The 25946-nt window shown below is 42.5% G+C and overlaps 1 protein-coding gene across 1 annotated transcript; it reads right to left on the bottom strand.

The window, feature by feature from the left end:
* Window positions 1-342: 342 nt before the first annotated feature.
* Window positions 343-17568, bottom strand: LOC115150066 (protein-glutamine gamma-glutamyltransferase 2). The gene is made up of 13 exons (XM_029692971.1): window positions 17454-17568; window positions 12220-12390; window positions 10970-11221; window positions 9152-9270; window positions 8579-8707; window positions 6644-6821; window positions 6241-6376; window positions 6045-6154; window positions 5623-5865; window positions 5050-5340; window positions 4033-4196; window positions 2315-2448; window positions 343-1398 (listed from the first exon to the last, which is right to left on the bottom strand). The coding sequence occupies exons 1-13, from the start codon at window positions 17461-17463 to the stop codon at window positions 1221-1223; spliced, it is 2115 nt and encodes a 704-aa protein (XP_029548831.1). The 5' UTR covers window positions 17464-17568; the 3' UTR covers window positions 343-1220.
* Between the last annotated feature and the right edge of the window lie 8378 nt (window positions 17569-25946).

Genomic DNA, 25946 nt, shown 5'->3' with positions numbered 1-25946 from the left:
CTGAGGTGCACCCGTGACCAGCTCGGAAACCAGATTGCATAGCGGAGAAGGTACGGTGGGATTCAAAATGGTTGGTGATCTGTTTGTTCACTTGGCTTTCGAAGACTTTAGAAAGGCAGGGCAGGATGGATTTAGGTCTGTAACAGTTTGGGTCAGAGTGTCTCCCCCTTTGAAGAGCGGGGTGACCGTGGCAGCTTTCCAATCTTTAGGAATCTCAGATGACATACAGCCAGAAGCTTTGTATTTTAGTGGGACATACAGCCAGATGCTAACAGTGGCATAAGCCTGTTTGGAAATCTTTCTTAGAGTAACAGACTTGAATTCTGAAAGAACAATAAGTTAATAAGGATATTTCTGCATTTTATTTTATTTTATTTGACAATTTAAAATGCATTAAGAAGCCACACCAGTCAACAATACATGCACCACAATTACAGAGAATTACATAGACAAAGTCAAGCCATGTTACACTTGTTTTCAACAATCATTTATACAGTAAGATGTACAGTAGGCCTGAAAATGTTTAATCTTCATGTGTGACCGACCAGCTCGATTTAGTCTTCTGTAGCAAAATTTGAAATTGTTTTTTTTACATTAGATAAAACTAGAGACTCAGAATTAGAAAACGGTATATCATACACTACAGTTGAAGAACAATGGGAAAGTAATTCTGCTTTGAAAGTTGAAAAACTTGTAATCTCACTTTTGCGAAAATGACCCTTGAATGTTTTATTACTACTACTGAGGAGCTCTTCTTTGTCTGCACCCATTCAGCATTGTTCACACCCTCTTAAGCCTTAGCCCCACCTATCTCTTTAAGGATTCACATGTGAGGCTATGTACTAAACATGCAAAGTACTAAACTATCATCAAGACTAAAGGCTGGTTTATACTACGTGTTTCGACAGTTGTTGCGGTGACATCATGAACATTCAATTGTCGTCTGATATCAAATTTGTTATTGGCTTTATGAAAAACTATAAACATAAAAACTACAGGTTGCATGACATCAACAGCCTGGGGGTCAAAAATAGCATAACTAGAAAATAGCTAACGGTTGTGTGTGATGAAAAAGAAGCAGGACATTCTACCAGAGAATTATAGAACTTGGACACTGTCTCGGTGGCCTAACGTTATATCCTAATTTGACTTAACAGGAAAATAAGGTACAAATTGCAGAACTTATCTGAGTTATTAGAGTTATTTTCACGAGGGCTTTACTATCTACGCAGTGGGGGGACAACACCGGTGACGGGTTTGATGTACACATTGCAGCTTGCCTTAATGTCCCTGAATTGATCACAGTTGAAGCCGGCCACTAGCTTCTTAGGACCGGGTCTGTATGGTGTAAAGGGCATCGTCACACGTAGTCGTTGCCCTTGTTTTAGCAAAGGCATTCTGAGGAGACACGTGAAAAACATTATAGCTCAAGGCAGCTTTAGATCTCTAAACTTCAACACACAAGGTAGTGTAAAATATTTCAGATGGAAAAACTCTAAGCTTTAACCACATGAACAGCCCATGAATGCATGTACTTTCTAGTTTAGTCAAGAGCTAAATAATCTCTTTTGGAAAGACTACGTTACATAAATTGTATTGAATCATCTGTCAAAAGACTGTGATGCCACAACTAACAAGGAACCGTAGTTCCGGTGCTTTGGTTTCCTCACTAGATATCTGGACATATCAGGACTGGGCGGAGGTGGTGCTGAACGTGTGGGTGGGGATTTCAAGCAATGATTTCAGACAATGATTTCAAGCTGGAAGTTTTCAGAAGGGGGGCTTGGCTGAGAGTTTCTGTTTAGGGGGCTGGTGACTTTGCTAGTCTCATTAGTATCTTTTGTCAAACATTTTCCCCCAGAACCTAATCAAGCATTTTACACAATTTCCTGAGATTTTAGGTCTGGATTTCTGAGATTAAGAGCTAAATTGTCAATTTGACGAGCAAAGTTTCGGTTTGTCATAAAACCTGAATCCATCCCACTTGGCAAAAACTGGGTCCACATCCAGGATTCAAATCTGGACACATTTCACTGGGCACAGACGGCAGTTCAACGTCTAGTTCTGATTTACATTTGCTTGATTTATCACCTAATGTGAATTAGAAATAAACAAAAAAGGTTAAAAGTTTACTTTTTGCACATCCAATCAGTTTTCCATGTTGATTCAACATCATCACACTGATTTTTTTGGTTGAAATTACATGGAAACAATGTTGATTCAACCGGTTTTTGCACAGTGGGATGGATTCAGGTTTTATGACAAACTGAAACTTTGCTTGTAAAGACATCAGAGAAATGTCACAAAGACCTACCTGGCTTCCATTGTTTCAGTCAGCAAGCCACTGCCGGTCACTGTTATGAAGCAGTTTCTCAGACCTTCGGATAGAGGGTTCTCAAACACAACCTCTGCCGTCATTTCACTATACTGCAATTCAGATCCAATGGCCTAAAAGAGAGCACACATTCGAAGAAAGGCATTTGCTAAATAGTATATTATATTGGAACTATCACACTGAATAAACCCCATCTTCAGTTTAATGGCTGTTACTGATATTAGGGCGCAGTATTTTCACGGCCGGATAAAAAACGTACCCGATTTAAACTGGTTACTACTCTTGCCCAGAAACAAGAATATGCATATTATTAGTAGATTTGGATAGAAAAGACTCTGAAGTTTCTAAAACTGTTTGAATGGTGTCTGTGGGTATAACAGAACTCATATGGCAGGCAAAAACCTGAGAAGATTCCAAGTAGGAAGTGGCCTGTCTGCGATTTTGTAGTTCTCCTTTTGCTTGTCTATCGAAACTACAGTATACGTGGGGTTATGTTGCACTTTCTAAGGCTTCCATTGGCTCTCTAAAGCCGCCAGAAAGCGGATTGGGGCGTCTCCTGTCTCTGGGAAAAGTATAGTAACTCAGTTTGTCAGTGGTCTGCCTGAGGACAAAGTGAATGGATATGCGCTTTCACAAGACCTCGCCATTTTTTATTTTCCTCTTTGAATGAATACAGTATTGTCCGGTTGGAATATTATCGCTATTTCACGAGAAAAATACCATAAAAATTGATTTTAAACAGCGTTTGACATGCTACTAAGTTTGTTAATGGAACATTTTGAATTTTTTTTTCTCGAAATCCGCTTCCGCGTTAACCTTTGGATAGTGACCTGAACGCATGAACTAAACGGGGGTATTTGCACATAACTATGGATTATTTGGAACAAAAACAACATTTGTTGTGGAAGTAGCAGTCCTGGGAGTGCATTCTGATGAAGAACAGCAAAGATAATCCAATTTTTCTAATAGTAATTCTGACTTTAGGTTGCCCCGAACTTGGCGGGTGTCAAATTAGCTAGCCGTGATGGCTGAGCTATGTACTCAGAATATTGCAAAATGTGCTTTCGCCGAAAAGCTATTTTAAAATCTGACATAGCGATTGCATAAAGGAGTTCTGTATCTATAATTCTTAAAATAATTGTTATGTATTTTGTCAACGTTTATCATGAGTAATTTAGTAAATTCACCGGATGTTTTCCGTGGGAATACAAATTCTGAACATCACACGCCAATGTAAAAAGCTTTTTTTTGATATAGATATGAACTTGATTGAACAAAACATGCATGTATTGTATAACATAATGTCATAGGAGTGTCATCTGATGAAGATTATCAAAGGTTAGTGCTGCATTTAGCTGTGTTTTGGGTTTTTGTGACATATATGCTTGCTTGAAAAATGGCTGTTTGGTTATTTGTGTCTATGTACTCTCCTAACATGATCTAATGTTTTGCTTTCGCTGTAAAGCCTTTTTGAAATCGGACAATGTGGTTAGATTAACGAGAGTCTTATCAAATGGTGTAAAATAGTCGTATGTTTGAAATATTGAAATTATTGCACTTTTGAGGTATTTATATTTCGCACCACGCGATTCCACTGGCTGTTGAATAGAGTGGGAAGCTAACGTCCCACCTAGCCCATAGAAGTTAAGGATCTGACAGACTGCGAAATGACAATGTTGGGAATATGCAGTACTCACTTTGATGGTGAGCGAAGGGCTCTCTGGCACAAGGTCTTTCTCTGTGATGTACACTGCCTCACTCTTGTCCTTGTCTGTGACCACAGCCGAAACCTTGATGCTGTTGCTCTCCCGCATTTTCTCACCGTACACAGAGAAGGGGATGTGGATGGGTATAGTCAGATCTGCCAACAGAGACAATGCATTTGATTGTCAAGGTATCACAAACGTTAACATTCTGTGTTGTCCTCAGTACAACATTAGCAACCCTAACATTCTGTAGCGTCCTCAGTACCACATTAGTATCCCTAACATTCTGTTGTGTCCTCAGTACAACGTTAGCAACCCTAACATTCTGAAGCGTCCTCAGTACCAAATTAGCAACCCTAACATTCTGTACCGTCCTCAGTACCACATTAGCAACCCTAACATTCTGTTGTGTCCTCAGTACAAGGTTAGCAACCCTAACATTCTGTAGCATCCTCAGTACCACATTAGCAACCCTAACATTCTGTGGTGTCCACAGTACAACATTAGCAACCCTAACATTCTGTAGCATCCTCAGTACAACATTAGCAACCCTAACATTCTGTAGCATCCTCAGTACAACATTAGCAACCCTAACATTCTGTAGCGTCCTCAGTACCACATTAGCAACCCTAACATTCTGTTGTGTCCTCAGTACAACGTTAGCAACCTGACAGCCATAAGAGTTAGTCAGTCGATTTGCTACAACGCTATGGCAGCTATACATGAGAATTTACAGCTTTGTTAAATTGACCAGTTAAACTCTAACTATATGCACTCCTGAAACACACCACTTTTTTGTCGAAATCAATCACTGAGATTGATATATGCGTCATACCAAGGATGTTGACAAAGAATTCTAAAGGTGAATAGCTGCAATGTGCTCTTGGTTTTGTTAAGTGTTTCAGTTCCCTTTGTTCTGTGATGTAAATGCCTCCCTGTGTGCACTACTGTGATAGTTAAACCTTGTAGGCCTACTCACAGAAAGAGTTTGGAACATTTTCACTCTACCTTGGTTGGGAAGGAGCTTCAGTTCTTTCAATTCGGTCTGTATCTGGGAGGATGGGATCCCGGTGTATCTCATGGCCTGAACGTTGACATTGATCACTAGTGTCCGAGTCTCACTGTCGTTGCTGTTCAGTATAAGCTTGAGGTCGATGTCTTTGCCGCTGACCGGCTTGGTCAGCTCCACGATCTTCATGGAAACGCCAGGTTTGCCGTCATGGATCACGTTTGAATTCTCTTCGGGTATGTTGACTCTTTTCACAGCTAGATTGTACACATCCCTTTCCTTTTCCGTGCCTGTTTGAAATGTGTGACATTTTGGATGAGTTCCTGGTGACTCAAGCAGTTGCTCTCACTCACCATGGAGAATTATTGTGAAAGGTGGACACAGCACCATTCTGAATCATCTCTTAAAAAAGTACAGAACTATTTCCCAGACCAACCATAGTTCTCAAATATATAAAATATGCTTATACCCTTAAGATAGGTATAACTCCTGCAACGTTGCATTATTTCCGAAATCAATTGATAACAGTTCAACCTTGATATAGTCAGACTCTCGGTTCATTCAATACCAACCCTCTGCATGTTTATAGTTGGCCGTGATGTCCACTCTCTTGTCACTGCCCACTGCCTTGGTGCTGATGTTCTGGCCTACGGACACACTGTCCGTGGAGATCTTTTTCTTGGAGCCGTTAGCTAACACCATCCAGGTTACACGGTCGGCGTTGACTTCGGCGAAGACAAAGGGCACATCGTATTTGAGGTCAACGTGACCCTGCAGTATTGCCTTGACTGGAGCAGGGCCGCAGCAGTAAACATCTGGGGGAGGGGAAGAGAAAACAACATGAGTGTATAACAGGGAGTTCCCTTCATGTCTCCCAGACCCAGGACACGAACTCAGAACCATCTGCACAGTAACACAACATACAGTACATACAACCTCCAGAAGTGTGTTATTATGTAAGATGGTGTGAGATGAGATGGAAGTTGGACCGTACCAGTGCTTTTCTCCTGGGGGGTGGGGTCCACAACCTGCCAGCCATCGTATAAGGAGCCTGCTGAGAGATCGGGCCGTCTCATCCAGGCCTCCACCCACACATGGTAGTTCCTGAGCAGAAACACCAGTCTTCAAAACTTCATGCTATTGGCATCACTCTTCATACTATAGCCACAATGACCTCATGTTACACTTACCATACACTGTCGGGGCTCTGTTTGGGTCTGACTCCATAGTCGGAGAAGAAGTCGTCAATTATCAGGTTTTTGTCGGTGTCGTGGGCTGACTGAAAATTGGAAACCACTCGACATGGGATTCCCAAACACCTCAGTACTGACAAGGAAATACATTTCAGGCATACTGGTTAACTAAAACAACACATTCAAAGAATACTGGTTAACTAAAATAAGCACATCCAAGGCATTGACACGCAGCCTCTCTCCTCTGATCAGAGGTGGTGGGTAATCTTGCCATCCTTCTCAAAAACCTATCACAGCCCTGGGTCTGAGCGCATGCAATAGTCAGTTCTATTTAAATAACATTGTATTGATTGATTGACTAAAATAATAATTGAAGAGCGATTGGACAGTGATAGCCTACCTGTGCACATTACAGCGGCGAACACCCAACACTGGCCATACTTGACTGGATTGCTGCCATTTTTGAGCCACCTCCTTAGTACCTCAACACTACCGTTCCAGTGAGTGGGGGACATGCCACCATCGTATCGACCATCCCACCGCCCCATCAGGACACCTCTGTCATCGTTAGCGTTGATCTGGGCAAGGACAATAATGTTAAAATTAGATTTCAGAACTGTCATTTGGCTGAGTGAATGTGTTTTTGTACTATCTAAAATGTAGTTGCTTTCCTGGATCTAGATTGAGCATAGCCTTGGACTAAAAAGCATGTTCAGTGTGGAAAGTTATTTTTAGTCCAGGACTAGATTTAATCTGGGTCCGGGAAACCAGTCCTATATGTGTAACAACACCTTAATTAGTGGCACTGGAACCATTTATAGTGAACAGGGCTAGATGATGTTCCAGAAATTAACCAATGTATTTTCTTGAGCTGTTTATACAGAACTATGAGCTTATGATGATTTAAAGAATGTTACTGTTACTAGATGGGTTTAATAATGTTGTCACAGTTACTAGTGGGGTTCAATAATGTTGTCACGGTTACTAGATGGGTTTAATAATATTGTCACTGTTACTAGATGGGTTTAATAATGTTGTCACTGTTACTAGATGGGTTTAATAATGTTGTCAATGTTAAAACAATAATGTTGTCACTAGCTAGGATTTCCATCCAAGTGGCGACAGATATTCATGTGAATATTCTAAAATCATAAAAGCATAAAAACAATATGCGCATTTTCCCACCAGAGATGTGTTTCCATTAAATGTACTTTTTTTGTCGTACATCACTTACTTCACAGGAGCAGCATTTCAACGTAAACATACATTTTTTATCTAAATATGTTTATTGGCAGAAATGCCTTCTAGAACATGTGAACTTTCATTTGCCTTAATTAGAAACTTGTATTCCATCCATAAATATGAATACAATTGTTAAATTACGAGCCTAGTTGGTTTAGCCACGGGAAAAGTCAGGAACCTATAGCGTGTGTTTACCACATGGCCTCACATATGAATCCTTAAAGAGATGAACGGGGCTAAGGCTTATGAGGATGTGACCGATGCTGAATGGATGTAGAAGAGCTCTCCAGTAGGTGTACCAAAACATTCAAGGGCTATTTTCTCAAAAGTGAGGTTTCAAAGCAGATTATTTCCCCATTGTTCCTCAACTGCAGTGTATGATATCCCATTTTCTGTCTCTGAGTCTCTACCTTTATCCAAAGAAAAAAAACGAATAATAATCACATTTTGCTACATAAGATCGAGGCGGTTGGTCACATTTTAGAATAAAGCTGTAACGTAACAAAATGTAGAAATTGTCAAAGGTCTGAATACTTTCCGAATGCACTATAGCCAACATGATAAGATTATGTTTTATTTGTCAAACGGCAGCCAAGCATCGAGGATCATGTTACCAGAATAAGGCCCTCAATATTTAATAGAAAGAAATATCAAGCTCATCACCTTGCACATTCACCACCCTGTGAACTTCATCATTAATTTATTTATCTGTAGCCTAATAAACGGCATGCTTTCCCGATGAGTCATAGTGGGACGACCACACAAGATGTCATTGCGTGATTCCAAGTTTACTTCGATATGATGGTTATTAAATCAATATTTGCGAATAAAAGCATTTCCACCAACATTTCTCTCATAGTTAATTTTACTGACTCAAAACCATCCCACCTTGTCTTGTGCATTTTGTTTTGTCAAGATTTGTAAAGTTGACTGCCACATTTTCCATCAGCACTTTCATGAAATGTCATGAAATGTTTTATCTGACATGTACTTTACTCGCATAAAAAGGTTGGATGGAAACCTGTTCACTGTTACTAGTGGGGTTCAATAATGTTGTCACTGTTACTAGTGTGGGTCAGATCTCCAATCTTACCATGGCACTGACCACCCTACTGACATAGATGGGGTTGCAACGAGCAGAGAAGTCCTTTGCGGGGTCACTCAGACACTTGGGATTCACATCAAGCAGCTTCAGGCAAATGTCCACTATATCGTCTTCAAACTGGAGAAACAATACATTTGGGCAGGTTAGCTAGCAACAATTTCTAAAATGTCTTGTCTATACTAACTTACAATTTTGTAATTTAATCTTATCCAGGGCGACTTACAGTATTGAGTTGATAAGTGTTCGTATTGGTCTCCCGTGGTAATCGAACCCCACAACCCTTGCGTTGCAAGAGCCATTCTTTACCAATGGAGCCACGCAGGACTCTCGCCAATCACGTAGACTAAGATATCGTGTGACACTTGGGGGCGGTTTCCTGGACAACAGATTAGTCCTGGACTTCTCTAGAGTAAAAATAATTTGGGAGGGAGATTCTCCATTGAGTTTGCTTTTTAGTTGAGGAATATATTTAATCTGTGTCCAGGAAACAAGCCCTATATGTTATAAGCAGCTAGGTAGTACTTTTCAACTGTACAATACTGTATTGTTTGTTCTGTGTACCTGTCCGAAGTTCCACGCCATAGAGCTGATGTATTTGTCAGAACCTTTGTACACCAGGCCTTGTTCTCTCATCACATACTCCTGCCTCTCCTCCTCTTCAGGTAGATGCACCCAGTCCTCTACAGCCCGCAACAAAATACAGCCGTTTTAAAAACATGAATTATAAGAATTTGTTCCACTGACTTGACTGGATAAATAAAAAATACATTATTATACAAACTGAAATGAAAGGGTATCTGGACAAGGTTTAAATTGCGAGTAACTTTAACATGTTATCATGCTGTTACTGTGTTATGACCACTGTCTCCCATGCTAGAATGTAGTGTTACCAAGCTGTGTTACCAGTATGTTACCAGACTTTAATACCAGGATGTTAGCAGGCTGTGCTACCAGGCTGTGCTGCCAAGCCTTGCTGATAGGCTATGCTACCAAGCTGTGCTACCAGGCTGCACTACCAAGCCGTGCTAATAGGCTGTGCTACCAGGCTGCGCTACCAAGCCGTGCTGCAAGGCTGTGCTACCAGGTTGTGCTACCAAGCCATGCTAATAGGCTGTGCTACCAGGCTGCACTACCAAGCCGTGCTAATAGGCTGTGCTACCAGGGTGTGCTGCAAGGCTGTGCTACCAAGCTGTGCTACCAGGCTGTGCTACCAAGCTGAGCTACCAGGCTGTGCTAATTGGCTGTGCTACCAGACTGTGCTACCAGGCTGTGCTAATAGGCTGTACTACCAAGCTGTGCTACCAGACTGTGCTACCAAGCTGTGCTAAAATGCTGTGCTACCAAGCTGTGCTACCAGGCTGTGCTACCAAGCTGTGCTAAAATGCTGTGCTACCAAGCTGTGCTACCAACCTGTGCTACCAGGGTGTGCTACCAGGCTGTGCTACCAAGCTGTGCTACCAGGCTGTGCTACCAATGAACTCATCACATGGTTTCAACAGCAATGCCACCACTTTAATATTAGAGAACAGCATTCATAACCACAGACTGTCATTCATATAATGTGGCTCTGGATGTTGTGGCCCATTGTTTGTATCTGTGTGTCTATTATGTCCCAAAACAGTTATGAGGCATCTTTCCAACCCATACAGCGACATGGGTTACAACAATCTCTGTAAAGTTAGCCATTTCCAGCTTTTAAACTGATGAGAACATTCAGGAATACAGCATTTGACACCCTCTGGATACTGTATCAAATATTGACTGTGTGTTACCATGGCTGTATTGATGCAGTCACAGCATTTGTTCTCCTTCATGTGATTATGTCACGTCCTGACCATAGAAAGCTTTTATTTTCTATGGTAGAGTAGGTCAGGGCGTGACAGGGTTTTTTGTCTAGTTTAAGTTTTATATGTTGTGTGGTTCTAGTTTCTGTTTTTCTATGTTTTTTTTGGGGGGGATGATCTCCAATTAGAGGCAGCTGGTAATCGTTGTCTCTAATTGGGGATCATATTTAAGTTGTTTTTTCCACTAGGTTTTGTGGCAGATTATTTTGAGGTAGTGTATGTTTCACCTCTTCGTCACGGTTTGTTATTTTGTTTAGTAGTTTATTTGTGTCTTGCATAGTTTCACAGTTATAATAAAATGTGGAACGATACACACGCTGCGCCTTGGTCTCCTTCATCATACGACAAACGTGACAGATTAAAAAATGTATATATCACAGTTCTAGTTAACATTTTTATGAATGCTTTATACTCCATTATAATGTATTAAATATGCCTTACCATACTCTCCAATCTCGTTCACAGGAAGTTCATTCATTGACCCAGAATTCCCCATGAGGGATAATAAAGTTGTTTTGAATTGAATTGTGTTTACCTTTGCACCAGGGATTAAACAGCAGAAGGAGCTTGCCCAGGCTGCTGCCCACCGAGGCGGTGGCGCTGGTCTTTACAGACAGGCTGTACTCTCCCACTGGGGCATCTGCTGGGCTGGTGATGTCCAGGGTGATTGAGCCCGCCAGGAGCACTGAGCCCTGGTGAACCTTGACCTTCCAGGAGGAACCCTTCCCACAGCCCTCAGGTAGCCCGAACACTGACCTGGTCCCCAATGCCTCCGAAGGCTGGGGCCCTGGATGGAGAACAGAGGATGTTGTGGGTTGTGTTCAGTAGGAATGAAATTGATGAAAACTTTCAGAAACAGTGATGTACCATACACTGGGAGTACAAAAAATTAGGAACACCTTCCTAATATTGAGTTGTCCCCATTTTCCCTCAGAACAGCCTCAATTCGTCGGGGCATGAACACTACATGGTGTCGAAAGCGTTCCTCAGGGATTCTGGTCCATGTTGACGCCAATGCTTCTCACTGTTGTGCCAAGTTAGCTGGAAGTCATTTGGGTGGTGAACCATTCTTGAAACACATGGGAAACTGTTGAGTGTGAAAAACCCAGCAGCATTGCAGTTCTTGACACACTCAAACCGGGGCGCTTGGCACCTACTACCATACCCTGTTCAAAGGCACTTAAATCTATTGTCTTGCCCATTCACCCTCTGAATGACACACATACACAATCCATGTCTCAGTTGTCTCAAGGCTTAAAAATCCTTCTTTAACCTGTCTCCTCTCTTTCATCTACACTGATTGAAGTGGATTTAACAGGTGACCTCAATAAGGGATCATAGCTTTCACCAGGATTCACCTGGTCAGTCTATATCATGGAAAGAGCAGGTGTTCCTAATGTTTTGTACACTGTGTATTTGTCCAATAAGATTCAATATTTTCTGACAGCGTAACGTTGATGTCAGGAGTACATATACAGGAGAAGTGAAGGTATCTCAAATCCTGTCAGTGGTGAAATTCAGTCTTTAGATATGATAGAATTGACCCCAACTCAGCTATGTACAACACACTCAAGGATTTGTTCCAATATCATTATTACTGCACGTGTCTGTCTTGTCAAAGGGGACTAACATAGGGCCGATTTCTCTACCCTAGCCTAGATCCATCCTAGTGTGTTTTAGTCCAGGACTAGCATAATCTGGGTCCGTAAAACTTTTAATACAAACAGCCCTAATAAATAGCAGCGATAAATAAAGTTATTCTATTTTCTATTCTAGATAGCTCACCTGTCTCCACCATCAGCTCCAGTAAGTCTGTTGTGGGCCTGGAGAGGTCATGGAGTTCAAAGGTGACCAGGAAGGACTGGCCTCTCCTGACTATCAGTCTGTTCACTGAGATGTCATTGGTTTTGTGGGCTGTGTTGTTCTTCTCACAGTTGAGATCTACTTTACCAACGTCTTCAAGAAAGAATGAAATTAATACATATATAGATAAAACATTTTTCATTTGAAACTGAATTATCCCTTAGTTAAAATCCTGCTTTTCTATTTTTCCTGATATTACAACTTTTATGTTTTCTAGTGTGGGTGTCTGTTTCTGTGTTTGATGTTGTCTTGCCCAATGTTTGTTTGTCACATTTTTGCCTGACAGCAACATAGCAGAAACACTGTCAGTGGTAGTTTAGATCACTGGATAGAAAAAACACTTGTAGCCTTTCACCATGCATAAGGCATGTAGTAACTTGACAAGGAATGCCCACACGCAAATCAATATGACTTTCCTTTACTTTCAACCTAATAAAAGGTGTACAGCCATGTACAAACAAACACAGCAAAGTGATACCGCCACATGAATAGTAATCCTACTATACTCCATGTAATTATTTATATTGTGTCTACACTATAACACTTCTCCCCCCTTAATTTCAATCCCCCCTGTGAGAAAAGAACATAAGATGAACAAGTAAACCACATCAATGTTAACACTTTAGAACTTCTGCTAGTGTTACTGTAAATGTAAACAAACAAAAAATGACTTTTCAACTAAGTCTGCTGTTCCAAACAAACACTAACACCACAAGGCTCTCGGTCTCAACTACAGAGTTGGTCTTTCAGGAGGCTTGTGACTACGCTGTGATCTGCGCAGTACTCCTGGTGTGCTACGAGACACAGGTAAGGTGTGTCCCAGTGGAGCTGGGTCTGAGGTCACAGGAGCGGGTTGGGTGTTTGTGAGAGGAAGTCCATCACCCTCTGCAGGAACCACTGAATGCACCTCTTTCTCAGATGCTGTTTCCTGTGGGGTTTCCACTTGTATACTACCACCCGCAGCTGTTCCGTCTGAAAACATGGCATTTTCTTTGTCATAGCGCAGGTGAATGTGGTCCTGGTGTCTGCGTATGACTCGACCATCAGTCAGTTTGACCACAAAGGAGACTGGGCCACTCTGACTCAGAATGGTACCTGGCAACCAACGTTGGCTGCTTGTGAAGTTGCGGATGTAGACAGTGTCATTGGGTTTTAACTGTCTCTCCCTCGCGTGGTGGTCATGTCTCTCTTTTTGTTTCTCCTGCTTCCGTTCCACTCGTGCTTTGATGTCCGGACGCAGTAGATCCAGGTGAGCTTTTGGCTTTCTGCCTATCAACACCTCAGCTGGAGCCTGTCCTGTTGTTGTTTGTGGCGTGATGCGGTATTGGAACAAGAACCGAGAGAGTTTAGTTGTGATGGTTCCCCCAGTCATCTTTTTGAGCCCCTCTTTCAGTGTCTGCACAGCCCGCTCCACTAAGCCGTTTGAGGCCTGTTGAAACAGCGCGCTGCGGACATGGCAAGTTCCGTTTTTCCGCATTAAGTCATGGAAAAAAAATCACAGGTAAAGGTTGTTGCAAGTCAGGCAGACCATGGGTTGCAAACACCTGCCAAATCTTTTTGATGGTTGTGGTCGCTGTGATGTTGCTCATGATGTGAGCCTCCAGCCACATGACAAGGAACATGTGGCCCACGAAAGGGCCTGCAAAGTCTATGTGCAGCCCGGACCATGGCGATCAGGCCACTCCCACAGATGTAGTGGCGCCATCTTCTGGTTGATCTGGCACTCAGAGCATGATTTCACTTGTTTTCTATTTCCCGATCTATGTTAGGCCACCAGATGTAAGATCTGGCTAAACATTTCATCCGGGAGGCACCTGGGTGAGCCTCATGGGCCTCATCCATGACTTGTGAATGGCCAGGGAGTGGAACAACCACTCTGGAACCCCAGAGTATGCAGCCATCCTGCACACTCAGCTCAGTTTTGCACTTGGCATAAGGTCTCAGTCCATCATCCTCTATTACAGGAGGCCAGCCCTGCATAAGGAATCTTTGCACTTGAGCCAGGATAGGATCCCAGTCTGTCCATTGCTTGATCTGTTTGGCGTTCACAGGTGTGTTTGACAATCTCTCCATTAGGAAAATTGTCTCGAGAGGCACCACAGTTGTGGCGGGCATCTCTGGTAGCGGGAGACGGCTGAACGCGTCTGCGTTTGCATTGTCCTTCCCCGCTCTGTAGACAATAGTGTACTGGTAAGCTGACAGTGTGAGGGCCCAGCACGGTGTCCTTGCTAAAGCCATGGAAGGAATGCATCTTGAATCACTGAAAAGGTCAGTGGTTTGTGGTCAGTGCTTATGGTGAAATGACGACCGTAGAGGTATTGATGAAAGCGTTTCACAGCAAAAACTATGGCCAGACCTTCCTTGTCTAACTCTGAATAACCCTTCTCAGCACTTGTCAGTGTGTGTGATGTGAATCCAATGGGTTTCTCTGACCCATCCTCCATCTGATGAGAGCGTCCTGCCCCGACGCCATAGAGCGAGGCGTCACATGACAGAATGATGTCTTTGTCTTGGTCAAAATTAACCAGCAGTTGTGCTTGTTGTAGTAGTGCTTTCACTTCCTTGAAAGCTTTCTCTTGAGCTGGCCCCCTCTTCCATTTACAGTCTTTGTGGAGCAGCTGATAAAGTGGAGCCAACACTGTTGACAGCTCATGGAGGAACTTACCATAGTAGTTCACCATGCCCAGGTACGACCTGAGCTCAGTGTTGGGTGTTGACTGTGACATACTCTTTCGAGTCCTCGTCCAGGAGGAGCTGTTGGTAGGTGTGACTCATGTCAAGCTCTGAGAACATCTTGCCTCCAGCAAACGTCGCAAACAGGTCCTCCACCCCCGGCAGCAGGTAAGCATCCAGCTTAGAGGCCCTGTTGATGGTGAGCTTGTAGTCCCCACATATACGCACCGTGCTATCACTTTTCAGAACAGGAACGATTGGAGCTGCCCAGCGGGTGAACTGAATGAGAGTAATGATGTTTGTTCCCTGCAGCCGCTCCAACTCATCCTCAACTTTCTTTTTCATGGCGTATCGGACTGTCCTGGGCTTGAAAAAGCGAGGCTCGGCCTGAGGATCCACGAACAGCTTAACTACAGTGCCCTGCACTGTGCCCAGTTAATCTTTGAAAATCTCAGGGTACTTTTGAATGACATCCTCAGTCACTCGTGTGTTTTATCTCACCCCAGTTCAGTTTTGGTGAGCCAGTCACACCCTAGTAAACTAGGCCCCTTCCCTTTCACCGCCAGGAGCAGTGCTCTCGTTTCCTGGCTGTTGTCCACCTCCAGAGCCCCGAGCAATGGTATGGTCTCCTCATCTGATTTCTATCTACCTCCACTATAGCATAGATAGAAACAATGCTCTTCCCCCTCCACTGTGCTCACTAGGTGGTGTGCTGCTGACTGTGGCTTAATTGCTGTGAACTTGCCCTGCCCAGTCTGCCCACCCCCTGGCTTGCTCCTTGGACCCCTGCATTTTTTAGCTAAATGTCCCATTTTGTTGCAATTGTGACAGACCGTATCCTTGATTTTACAGTTGTTTGCATAATGTGTTCCCCTACATCTGAAGCATTCCACTGATATGTCTTTTGTCACCTGATGCACTGCACAACTTACACTGCTGGCCTTTTGAATATTTTTTGACATTATTAGCAGCCATCTCCATTCCTTGAGATAGTTGCTATGCTCTCTTGAAAGTCAGTGTAGCTTCCTCCAACAAACTGTATGCTGTCCTCATTAATGCCACAGACTAATCTGTCACGGAGCATGTCCTCTAACATAGCCCCAAACTCACAATGTTCAGAGAGCTCACATAATTCAGCAACAAAGTTAGCAACAGACTGACCTGTTTTCTGAGAATGGCAGTTCAATTTGAACCTCTGGACAATCACTGAAGGCTTTGGATTGTGGTGAGTCTGAACGAGAGCAACTAGATCCACAAAGGGAATTTCTCCCGGTCTCCGTGGCTTAGCCAAATTCCTCATGAGCTTGTAGGTTTTAGCCCCACACACACTCAAGAGAATAGAGCGCTGTTTAGCCTCATCTCTAATTCCATTTGCCAAGAAAAAACCTTTCCAGATATTCCGCCCAGTCCTCGTTGTCTTCCACAAACTCAGTGATAGTCCCAAACATTGCCATTATAACGCCAACTTGTCCTTGATCCTCGTTAGCGTTTTACACGTGCTGCTGGTTGTCACCGATGAAGTTGCCCTCCAGCGGCGGCTGCTCTCCGTCGCTCATTAAGCTAGCTAGCTGACTGACAACCTCCACTGTTTCATAACTGATCAAGTTTTATCCTCATCGCCAAAAATATGTAGTAACTTGACAAGGAATGCCCACATGCAATTCAATATGACTTTCCTTTGGAAGAGTTGCATTGAACAGGTACAACTCTGGGTGATGACATCAACGGGGAAAAGTCACGGTCAAGGTCAATGCCAATAATAACCATGAATACATGAATAATAATCATGCTATACTGCAGGTAAGTACAATAACATATTCTATGTAATTATTTATATAGTGTCTACACTATGACAATGCAGAAAGAAATAGGCGAAAGACCATAGACTTAGGAATTAGAATTGAATATGATCTCTATGTAAAAGACAGCCTTGGGCCAGGATGAAATGGTATGAGGAACCTATGACAATAATTCAAGTGAAACATGGCAGAAGATTAGTGATGAAAAAAGCCCCTTAAAGGCAGGGAGAATCCCCCCCAAAAGTAAGCCTGTATATTGCACAGGTAACACATTATAGTAAACTACAGTATACCTGTATTCAAATACTATATGTACAAAGACAGCAGCAGATCTTCAAGTCCAGTAATTTGCTGATCTGCCCCTATCTGTCAATATTGATATAGTTTGCTAAAGTGTTATCTATGCAATACACTACAGGCCAACTTTGCATATTTTCTTTAATGGCTCATAAATAATAAAAGCTGTCAGAAATGAAATTAATTTAACAGATGAACAAACACCAACAAGGATGATCTTTCTTTGTAAGAAAATGTTCCATTCTACAAGTCAAGTCACCCAATTACCCATTCACTGTACTATATTACCCTCTGTCACTAAACATGACATAGGCTACCTTGACAATGCAATAGTCACATTTTTCAGCATCTGAAAAATCTTGCAATGAGCAGTGTTAGTTGACTTACCAAAATCCATTGAAGCTGTCTCTCATGTGGTTGTGTTGGTAAGTGGATTGAGTTGCTTGTTGTAGTACTGCAGTACTGTAAGCAATGAAAGGATGCCAGGACTTTTAAAGGGAGCCCTACCCATGTCAAAAGAATGTCTCAAACATCACACAGACAAATGCACCCTTTCACTAGAATGGTCTTTCTGGTTCTTCCCCTGTGTGTAGGTGGCAATAGCTACTTTACATTTTTGGGCAAGTGATCATAATCTTCATGCCTTTCAGACCTTAATGTCAGTTGCACAGAATACAGCGGGTGTAAACAGTACAGTGAAATGCTTGCTTGCATGCTCTTCCTCAACGTTGCAGTAATACTACGTCATATGAAATAAATACACACGAGAAATGAAAAAGGTACACAGGAACTAAAGAAATACACAAGAATATAATGACATGTAGAATATATTGACATGGAGAATATATTGACATGGAGAATATAATGACATGCATAACATATTGGCAAGTAGAATATATTGATATGTTTACAAGAGTATTGTGACTATCAAAAATACACTATTGAACACTATTGAAATCTATATAGATCTTGATTTCTATTTGATACATCAAATATTAATACTCCCATCACTCCCCTGTATACAGTGCATTCGGAAAGTATTCAGACCGCTTCACTTTTTCCACATGTTGTTATGTTACAGCCTTATTCTAAAATGTATTAAATAGTATTTTTTTATCTCATCAATCTACACACAATGTCCCATAATGACAAAGCAAAAACAGGTTTTCAAAAATGTATAAATAAATAAAAACTGAAATATCACATTTACATAAGTATTCAGACCCTTTACTCTATACTTTGTTGAAGCACCTTTCACAGTGATTACAGCCTCAAGTCTTCTTGGGTATGACGCTACAGCTTGGCACACCTGTATTTGGGGAGTTTCTCCCATTCTTCTCTGCAGATCCTCTTAAGCTCTGTCAAGTTGGATGGGGAGCGTCACTGCACAGCTATTTTCAGGTCTCTCCAGAGATGTTCGATCGGGTTCAAGTCCGGGCTCTGGCTCGGCTACTCAAGGACATTCAGAGACTTGTCCCGAAGTCTCTCCTGTGTTGTCTTGGCTATACACTTATGGTCTTTGTCCTGTTGGAAAGTGAACCTTCGCCCCAGTCTGAGATCCCGAGCGATCTGGAGCAGGTTTTCATCAAGCTCTCTATACTTTGCTCCGTTCATTTTTACCTTGATCCTGCCTAGTCTCCCAGTCCCTACCGCTGAAAAACATCCCCACAGCATGATGCTTCACCGTAGGGATGGTGCCAGGTTTCCTCCAGGCCAAAGAGTTCAATCTTGGTTTCTTGTTTCCTTAAGGTGCCTTTTGGCTAACTCCAAGCGGGCTGTCATGTGCCTTTTACTGAGGAATGGCTTCGGTCTGGCAACTCTAGCATAAAGGCCTGATTGGTGGAGTGCTGCAGAACTCTGGAGCTGTGTCAGAGTGACCATCGGGTTCTTGGTCACCTCCCTGACCAAGGCCCTTCTACCCCGATTGCTCAGTTTGGCCGGGTGGCCAGCTCTAGGAAGAGTCTTGGTGGTTCCAAACTTTTTCCATTTAAGAATGATGGAGGCCAATGTGTTCTTGGGGACCTTCAATGCTGCAAAAATGTTTTGGTACCCTTCCCCAGATCTTTGCCTTGACACAATCCAGTCTCGGAGCTCTACGGAACAATTACTTCAACCTCATAGCTTGGTTTTTGCTCTGACACGCACTGTCAACTGTGGGACCTTATATAGACAGGTTTGTGCCTTTCCAAATCATGTCCAATCAATTGAATTTACAACAGTTGGACTCAAATCAAGTTGTAAAAACGTATCAAGGATGATCAATGGAAACAGGATGCACCTGAGTCTCATAGCAAAGGGTCTGATTTCTTTTTTTTATTTGCAAAATATCTAAAAACCTTTTTCCGCTTTGTCTTTATGGGGTATTATATGTAGATTGATGTGGGGGGAAATGATGTAATCAATTTCAGAATAAGGCTGTAAAGTAACAAAATGTGGAAAAGTCAAGGGGTTTCCGAAGGCACTGTATGCTGCGATGGTGCAACGGCAAAGCAATCATTTAAGATTTAAAGGTACTTTATTCCCCATTTAACAGTTTTCAACTCCCTTTGAAATGGCTTTTATCATACAGTATTTATATTTCTTTACAATATTGTTCTCATTTATCTCTCTGGTTGCTACCTTTGTTCACCAATAAGCAGTGTCACATTCTGTCGTCCAGGTTGCTCAAGACATCTTATTTCCCCATATCTGACTAATGTAATTGCACCCTTATGCTGCACCTTTGTTTTCATTGGCTTATCTTGATTATAAATGTCAGTTCATCTACTTTTCTGCCTCTTGAGGATTTCATGAAGGGAGTCTTGCTGCTCGGAGCCGTTGCGAAAGTGCTTACTCAACGTCCGACGTGGGAGAGGTAGACAAACTTCCGACTTCTGACTAAATGATGAAGGGGGAAACATTGTCTGTTAACAGGTTTTTGTTCCAACCCAACACGAAAACATCTGATTCAAATGATCCGACTGCTCATGCGATTCAATCCAGAGTAGTTAGGAACTGGTGTGTTAGTGCTGGGCTGGAATAAAATCCTGCGTTCACGGCTCTCCAGGACCAGGCTCTTGGCCATCTGCCCTGTTCTTGACCTGCAGCTCTGGTCACGCATCCCCCATCCACGCCCTCCTTGCCTGGGCCCTCATGGCCAGCTGCCTCACTTCCACCCTGCCCTCCACCCCACGGCTACAGTGCCCCAGGTGGGCCATGTATCTCTGAGCGTGGGCACCGCGGTGCCAGGTGCGTAGCTGGGAGTCATGTTTCTGCTGGGCGAACAGCTCTGTCTCATCCAGGTGAGGCTTGAGGCGCACACCCTGCGCACGCTCCTGCCAGTGGAAGAGGAAGAGCTGCCAGGTGCTCATCCTCTGGCCCCAGTGCGTGGCGGTTCTCAGGGCTGTCATGCCCTCCAGTTGATTTGGGGCGCCGCGCACCAGTAGCTCCTGGATGGACTGCAACTGGCCCTGGGCGGCTGCTGCGTGAAAGGCCCTGAGCCCCAGGGGAGTCTGGCCCTTATCATTGGCCCCTACAAAGATAACAGGGTCAAGTTTGTTAGGCAGACAGAAAGAAAACAGACTAAAACAAGGAGAGACTGGCTTGACTTTTGCTTTCTTCTGCCAAACGTTTTCCGTTGTATGACCGAATTAACATGACACAGATATTGCCAGCGTACCGGAAAAACCCTGTACCTCCAAAAAGTTACATGTTCAGGAATTAAAAATAATCAATTGTTTAAAAATAAGAAACCGTTCAACACAGCAGGCATGTGTCCACGGTGGGTCTTTCAGCAAGTGTGGGAGTTAATGTAGTGTAGCTAGGTGCATGTCACGTCCTGACCAGTAATAGTGGTTATTTGTTATTATAGTTTGGTCAGGACGTGGCAGGGGGTGTTTGTTTCATGTGGATTGGGCTATGTATTTAGGTAGAGGGGTGTTTGGTTTATATGGTTCAGGGTTTGTTAGTCTATGTTCTATGTTAGTATTTTTCTATGTTCTATCTAGTCTATTGTATTTCTATGTTTAGTTAATTGGGGTTGGACCTTCAATTGGAGGCAGCTGGTCATTGTTGCTTCTGATTGAGGGTCCTATAAGTAGGAGTTTGTTTTTTGTGGGAGATTGTGCTGTGTATAGCTTTGTGCCTTACCGGCCTGTTATTCGTCGTTGTAGTTTGTATACGTGTTTGTTTTGGGTTTTTCCTTTTTTGTCCGTAATAAAGAAGATGAGTGTACATATTCCCGCTGCGTTTTGGTCTTTACCCTACGACAACCCCGACAGTGCAACTGCTATGTTAATATAGTGTAACTAGGTACAACCGCTATGATAAGGAAACAAGAACAATGTCTATATTGGTTGCATCTGGACATACATTGGCTGAGGCAATAAGTACATTGATTGCATCCGGACATACATTAGCTGAGGCTATAAGTACATTTATAACAGCTGGACACAACTAATGAATGCATTAAGTCAAGACCATAAGTACATTTATGACAGTAAGACATACTAATAACAGAAGGACACAGGAAGGAGGATGGTGGTAAAATGACCAACAGGTGAAATATAAGTATACAATAAATTTATAATTTTTTGTATGACATAAGGGGTCCTGCCACCATTATAATCTAACCAGAAGCAGAGATGGGCGTTATTGGGTGTAAACAAGCAAAGAACTCGGACTAAAAGATAATGGTGGCAGAAGGACTAAGGGGTGTAATTGTATTTACATATGGGATGTACCCATATGCTGTAGGTGTATAAAAGCAAAGCCAGTGCTGAGGAGAGTCAGTTGTTCCATGGACCAGCTCGGCTTTGCTACTTTGTATTAAAGCCTATATTGAATCCACAAGTTCTTGTAAGAGTGTTATATTCTTAAGACAATTTTCCACGACACAAGTCTGGTAAAGAAATGCAGTATTGCTATTTGGTGTTCATGGTTTTTTACTTGTATTTAACTAGGCAAGTCAGTTAAGAATACATTCTTATTTACAATGACGGCCTAACCCAGACGACGCTGGGCCAATTGTGCGCCGCCCTATGGGACTCCCAATCACGGCCGGTTTTGATACAGCCTGGAATCGAACCATGGTCTGTAGTGACACTTCTAGCACTGAGATGCATCGCCTTAGACCGCCGCACCACTCAGATGCCTCTTCTTTTTACTATGATCAATAATGACCTGAGCCATTGAGAGTCTCTGTATGACTGCTGTAGACTATTCTAGGTTTTTCTTTCATGCCACATCACCTTTAATACATCCCCAGTAGCTGCAGCTATCACAAGCTCAGCCCATCCATCATAAGGCCAGATCATCAGGGTGACAGTAGTTCCAGGGACGATGTCATTACAGTGAATAGTGGTGTCATCACATAGGTCACCTGTTGGGTGGAGAGAGTATACATTAGGTCTGGTCAGAGAAACACATCATTAGATAATTAGTCTGACTGGAAAACGCCCTCAATAGAATGTTCACCATGACGGGCCTGTCACTGCTAGCCTACATTTGAGATTTATAAGGGACGTGATTCTAACTTCATTGAACCCAATACAAATCAATGGATACATATCTAATCAATTAATCAACAAGCATACTCTCTGGAAGTCTGTGGGAATCCCAACCACTAATTCCATGCCATTTTTTAGCTCTCTGAATCTCATATTATGGTGGCAGTCGGGCACAACGAACATCTCTCCCGTTTCACGCAGCCTGGCACCAAGACTGAACTTGACTTTCTTAGACGGGTCACGGTAAATTGCACTTTTTGGTCTCGGTACACTCTTCAAGTCGATGTCGCGGTAAATCATCGCACTTTTGGGTCTCAGTACCTGAAGTGAAATCCTCTTCATTGAGGTGTAAAAATATGCCATTGGATTGCAACGCAATCAATATTATTTGCAGATTGCAAAGGGTTTAGAATTGAAAAATAATGAATTCATGAATTCTCTTCCGTTTGGAATGTTGTGTCTGACTATTACTGTTGCTATGGTGATAGACGTTAGAATCCTATTGTTGCGCTTTCGGCGCATGTGCAACAATAACATACACACAGTTAAATAAAATCTAATCTTTCATAATCAACTGATACTTAGTATCAGTTTAGTTATATTGACTTGGAAATACCTGGTATATTATGGTCAGGAGGTAGGCCCACTTTTTAATGGATTTGAGACAGCGGTCCCATTTTAAATTCTGTATAACTTATTTCTGACTTTGTAACGTGATTGGCTCAGCAATCACATTTGAAATAGGCTATATCGTCAGTGGTGATTTTTAGTTGAGGGAGCGCAACAATTTGACCTCATCATTTCCTCAATCAAAGTTTTACCGACTGGTTTTGAGCCACACCTACTTAGCTAAAAATAAATTAAGAAATAATAATAACGTTATCTATAATATGTTTTGGTGACTGTTTTGCATGTCATTTTGGCATTAATACGTGTCACATATCAGTTGGCAAACAATGTAAAAAAAATAATAATATTGAGTTGATAAAGCCACATACAAACATGGCCTCTTTTTTGCTTTCTTGAGTAAGGCAGCTCCAAAATGCAGGTGTGTCAGTCTAGCTCAGTGCTTTCTGTGGTGGTGGGGCAGGCAGCGGAAAATACAGAATGTAGAGGTTGGTAATGTTCTCTAGTTGCTCCGTGATTGGCTCAGTGTTCTGTCACTCATGTGGACAATAGGTCACCACAAAATCTACAGGAAGAGGTAAAATGTTCAAGCCCCTTTGGGTGCTGCCATAGATTTACAGTAGAAGTGCCCATCCAAGAAGGCTGAAGGTCATTGGCCACAGATAAAATGACGTCAAATAAGGTTTTTTCTACCCTAGCTTTGATTAGACGGATCATGTCAACATCGTACTTTCAAAATCTTAGCAAGCAAGCTAGACAAGCAGTCGTCATCATGAATCACGTTGACAATCTACTGGCAAATCCTTTTCCATCCTTATCATATGAAGAGAAATTAGAGATGAAACGTCTCTGTGCTCATTTGTCATAAACATTACACAACAAGTCGGAACTCACAAATTCAACTATGAGTGGTTTGGAAGGAAGCAGTGGCTAACTGCAAGAAACTCAATGCAATCACTATTTGCTTCCCCTGCCTGCTATTCAGTGGAGAGGGTGTGTGGTCCACGTCTGGGTTTAAGGACTTAAAACGTCTGTCTGAAAGGGTCTCAAAACATGTGAATTGTGCGTCACATATAGATAATGCTGTTGAACTCAAGACTACTGGGGAAATCAAACGTTTTGACTCAGCTAGACACCTTATATATACACACAAGCCATCGACCTTTACAACCAACAAACGGAAGAAAATAGGTACGTGTTTGCCAGAATTATAGCATGCATTAAATTGTGTGGCAATTGTGAGACACACTGCAGGGCCTGTTTGTACAACTGTTCTGACTTGGTGGTCCACATATAGCCTATAGCCTGTTTTAGAGAAATGCCATCATCTAATATTGTAACAGCTGCTTACGTACCTCCATTGTAAGAGCTTTCATTGTCTGCTTATGTACCCCCATTGTAAGAGCTTTCATTTTCTGCTTATGTGCCACCATTATTTATCCTACGGTTCTGACTTGGTGTATGGGGAAAATACTGTAAGAACGGCCCATGCTCTGAATTATGTCGCTTGCCTCTTAACCGCTTATCCTTACATATGACATAGTTTGTACATTGGCATTGTTATATTGCTTGTATAGGTGTATCTCATTAGTATGTTATTCATAATTTTAGGCAATGTTAGAATGATGCATTTAATTAGATTGCTTACTTTGTGTGTTATAATTAGCTCAGGTGTTTTTCTCTACGAGAAGGGTGGTAAGTTACAGACCAAACAACATTATATTATAGTATCCCCTCCTCGTAACCATGGTTACCAGTGACACTCTTCCCATTCAGATATTTGTGTTCAACAGAGAGTTCAGTAATAGAGCCATGTAATTCCAGTTCTTATTGCGAGAGTTATTTTGTTTGCTTAATGCGCTGTCAGTGGGAGTCCTCCACCATTAACTCGAAAGCCAGCTGTACCAATGTGTCAGAGGAAACACCGTACAACTGGCGACTGTGTCAGCATGCATGCGCCCAGACCGCCACAGGAGTTGCTAGAGCGCGATGGGACATGGACATCCCGGCTGGCCAAACCCTCCCCTAACCCGAATGACGCTGGGCCAAACCCTCCCCTAAACCGAACAATGCTGGGCCAAATTCTCCCCTAACCCGAACGATGCTGGGCCAAACCCTCCCCCAGCCTGGACAACGCTGGGACAATTGTGCACCGCCTCATGGGTCTCCCGGTCACGGCCGGCTGCGACACAGCCTAGGATCTAACCCGGGTCTATAGTGACGCCTCAAGCACTGAGATGCAGTGCCTTAGTCCGCTGCACCAATCGGGAGGCCCATTTCCTGCATTTCTACACAATCTAATATGAGACCTTTAGGGTAAGTTTTGGGGTTACATTGATTGTAAATAAGAATATAATCTGTTTCTAAACACTTCTACTTGAATGTGGATGCCACCATGATTATGGATAATCCTGAATGAATTGTGAATAATGATGAGTGAGAAAGTTATAGATGCACATGTTTTCAATACAGTGTACTTTTGTCGCACAGTATACTTTTAAATCTTGTAATAAATCAAATCTAGTAATACATAACTTGACATTTCTGTCAGCTATTGTGACATTGTAGGAGGATAACCAACCTTCCAATTCATGGCAATGCATGTCTTAGCCGCTATAAATGCTAAGTTACACAGTTTCTTCTGATAACAGTCTCCAGTATCAACATTTCCAAGCAATCAAAAACAGGGAGAAGGGATAATCTGTAGACATGCTGAGATAAAAGTACATACTCTTTGCCAGAATTCAGCCAGCCTTCACGATAGCAT

The sequence above is a fragment of the Salmo trutta genome, chromosome 16 (genome assembly GCF_901001165.1).
Source record: "Salmo trutta chromosome 16, fSalTru1.1, whole genome shotgun sequence".
Taxonomy (NCBI): Eukaryota; Metazoa; Chordata; class Actinopteri; order Salmoniformes; family Salmonidae; genus Salmo; species Salmo trutta.
The sequence above is the reverse complement of the archived record's forward strand: the minus strand, read 5'-3'. Positions and strand labels throughout refer to the sequence as shown.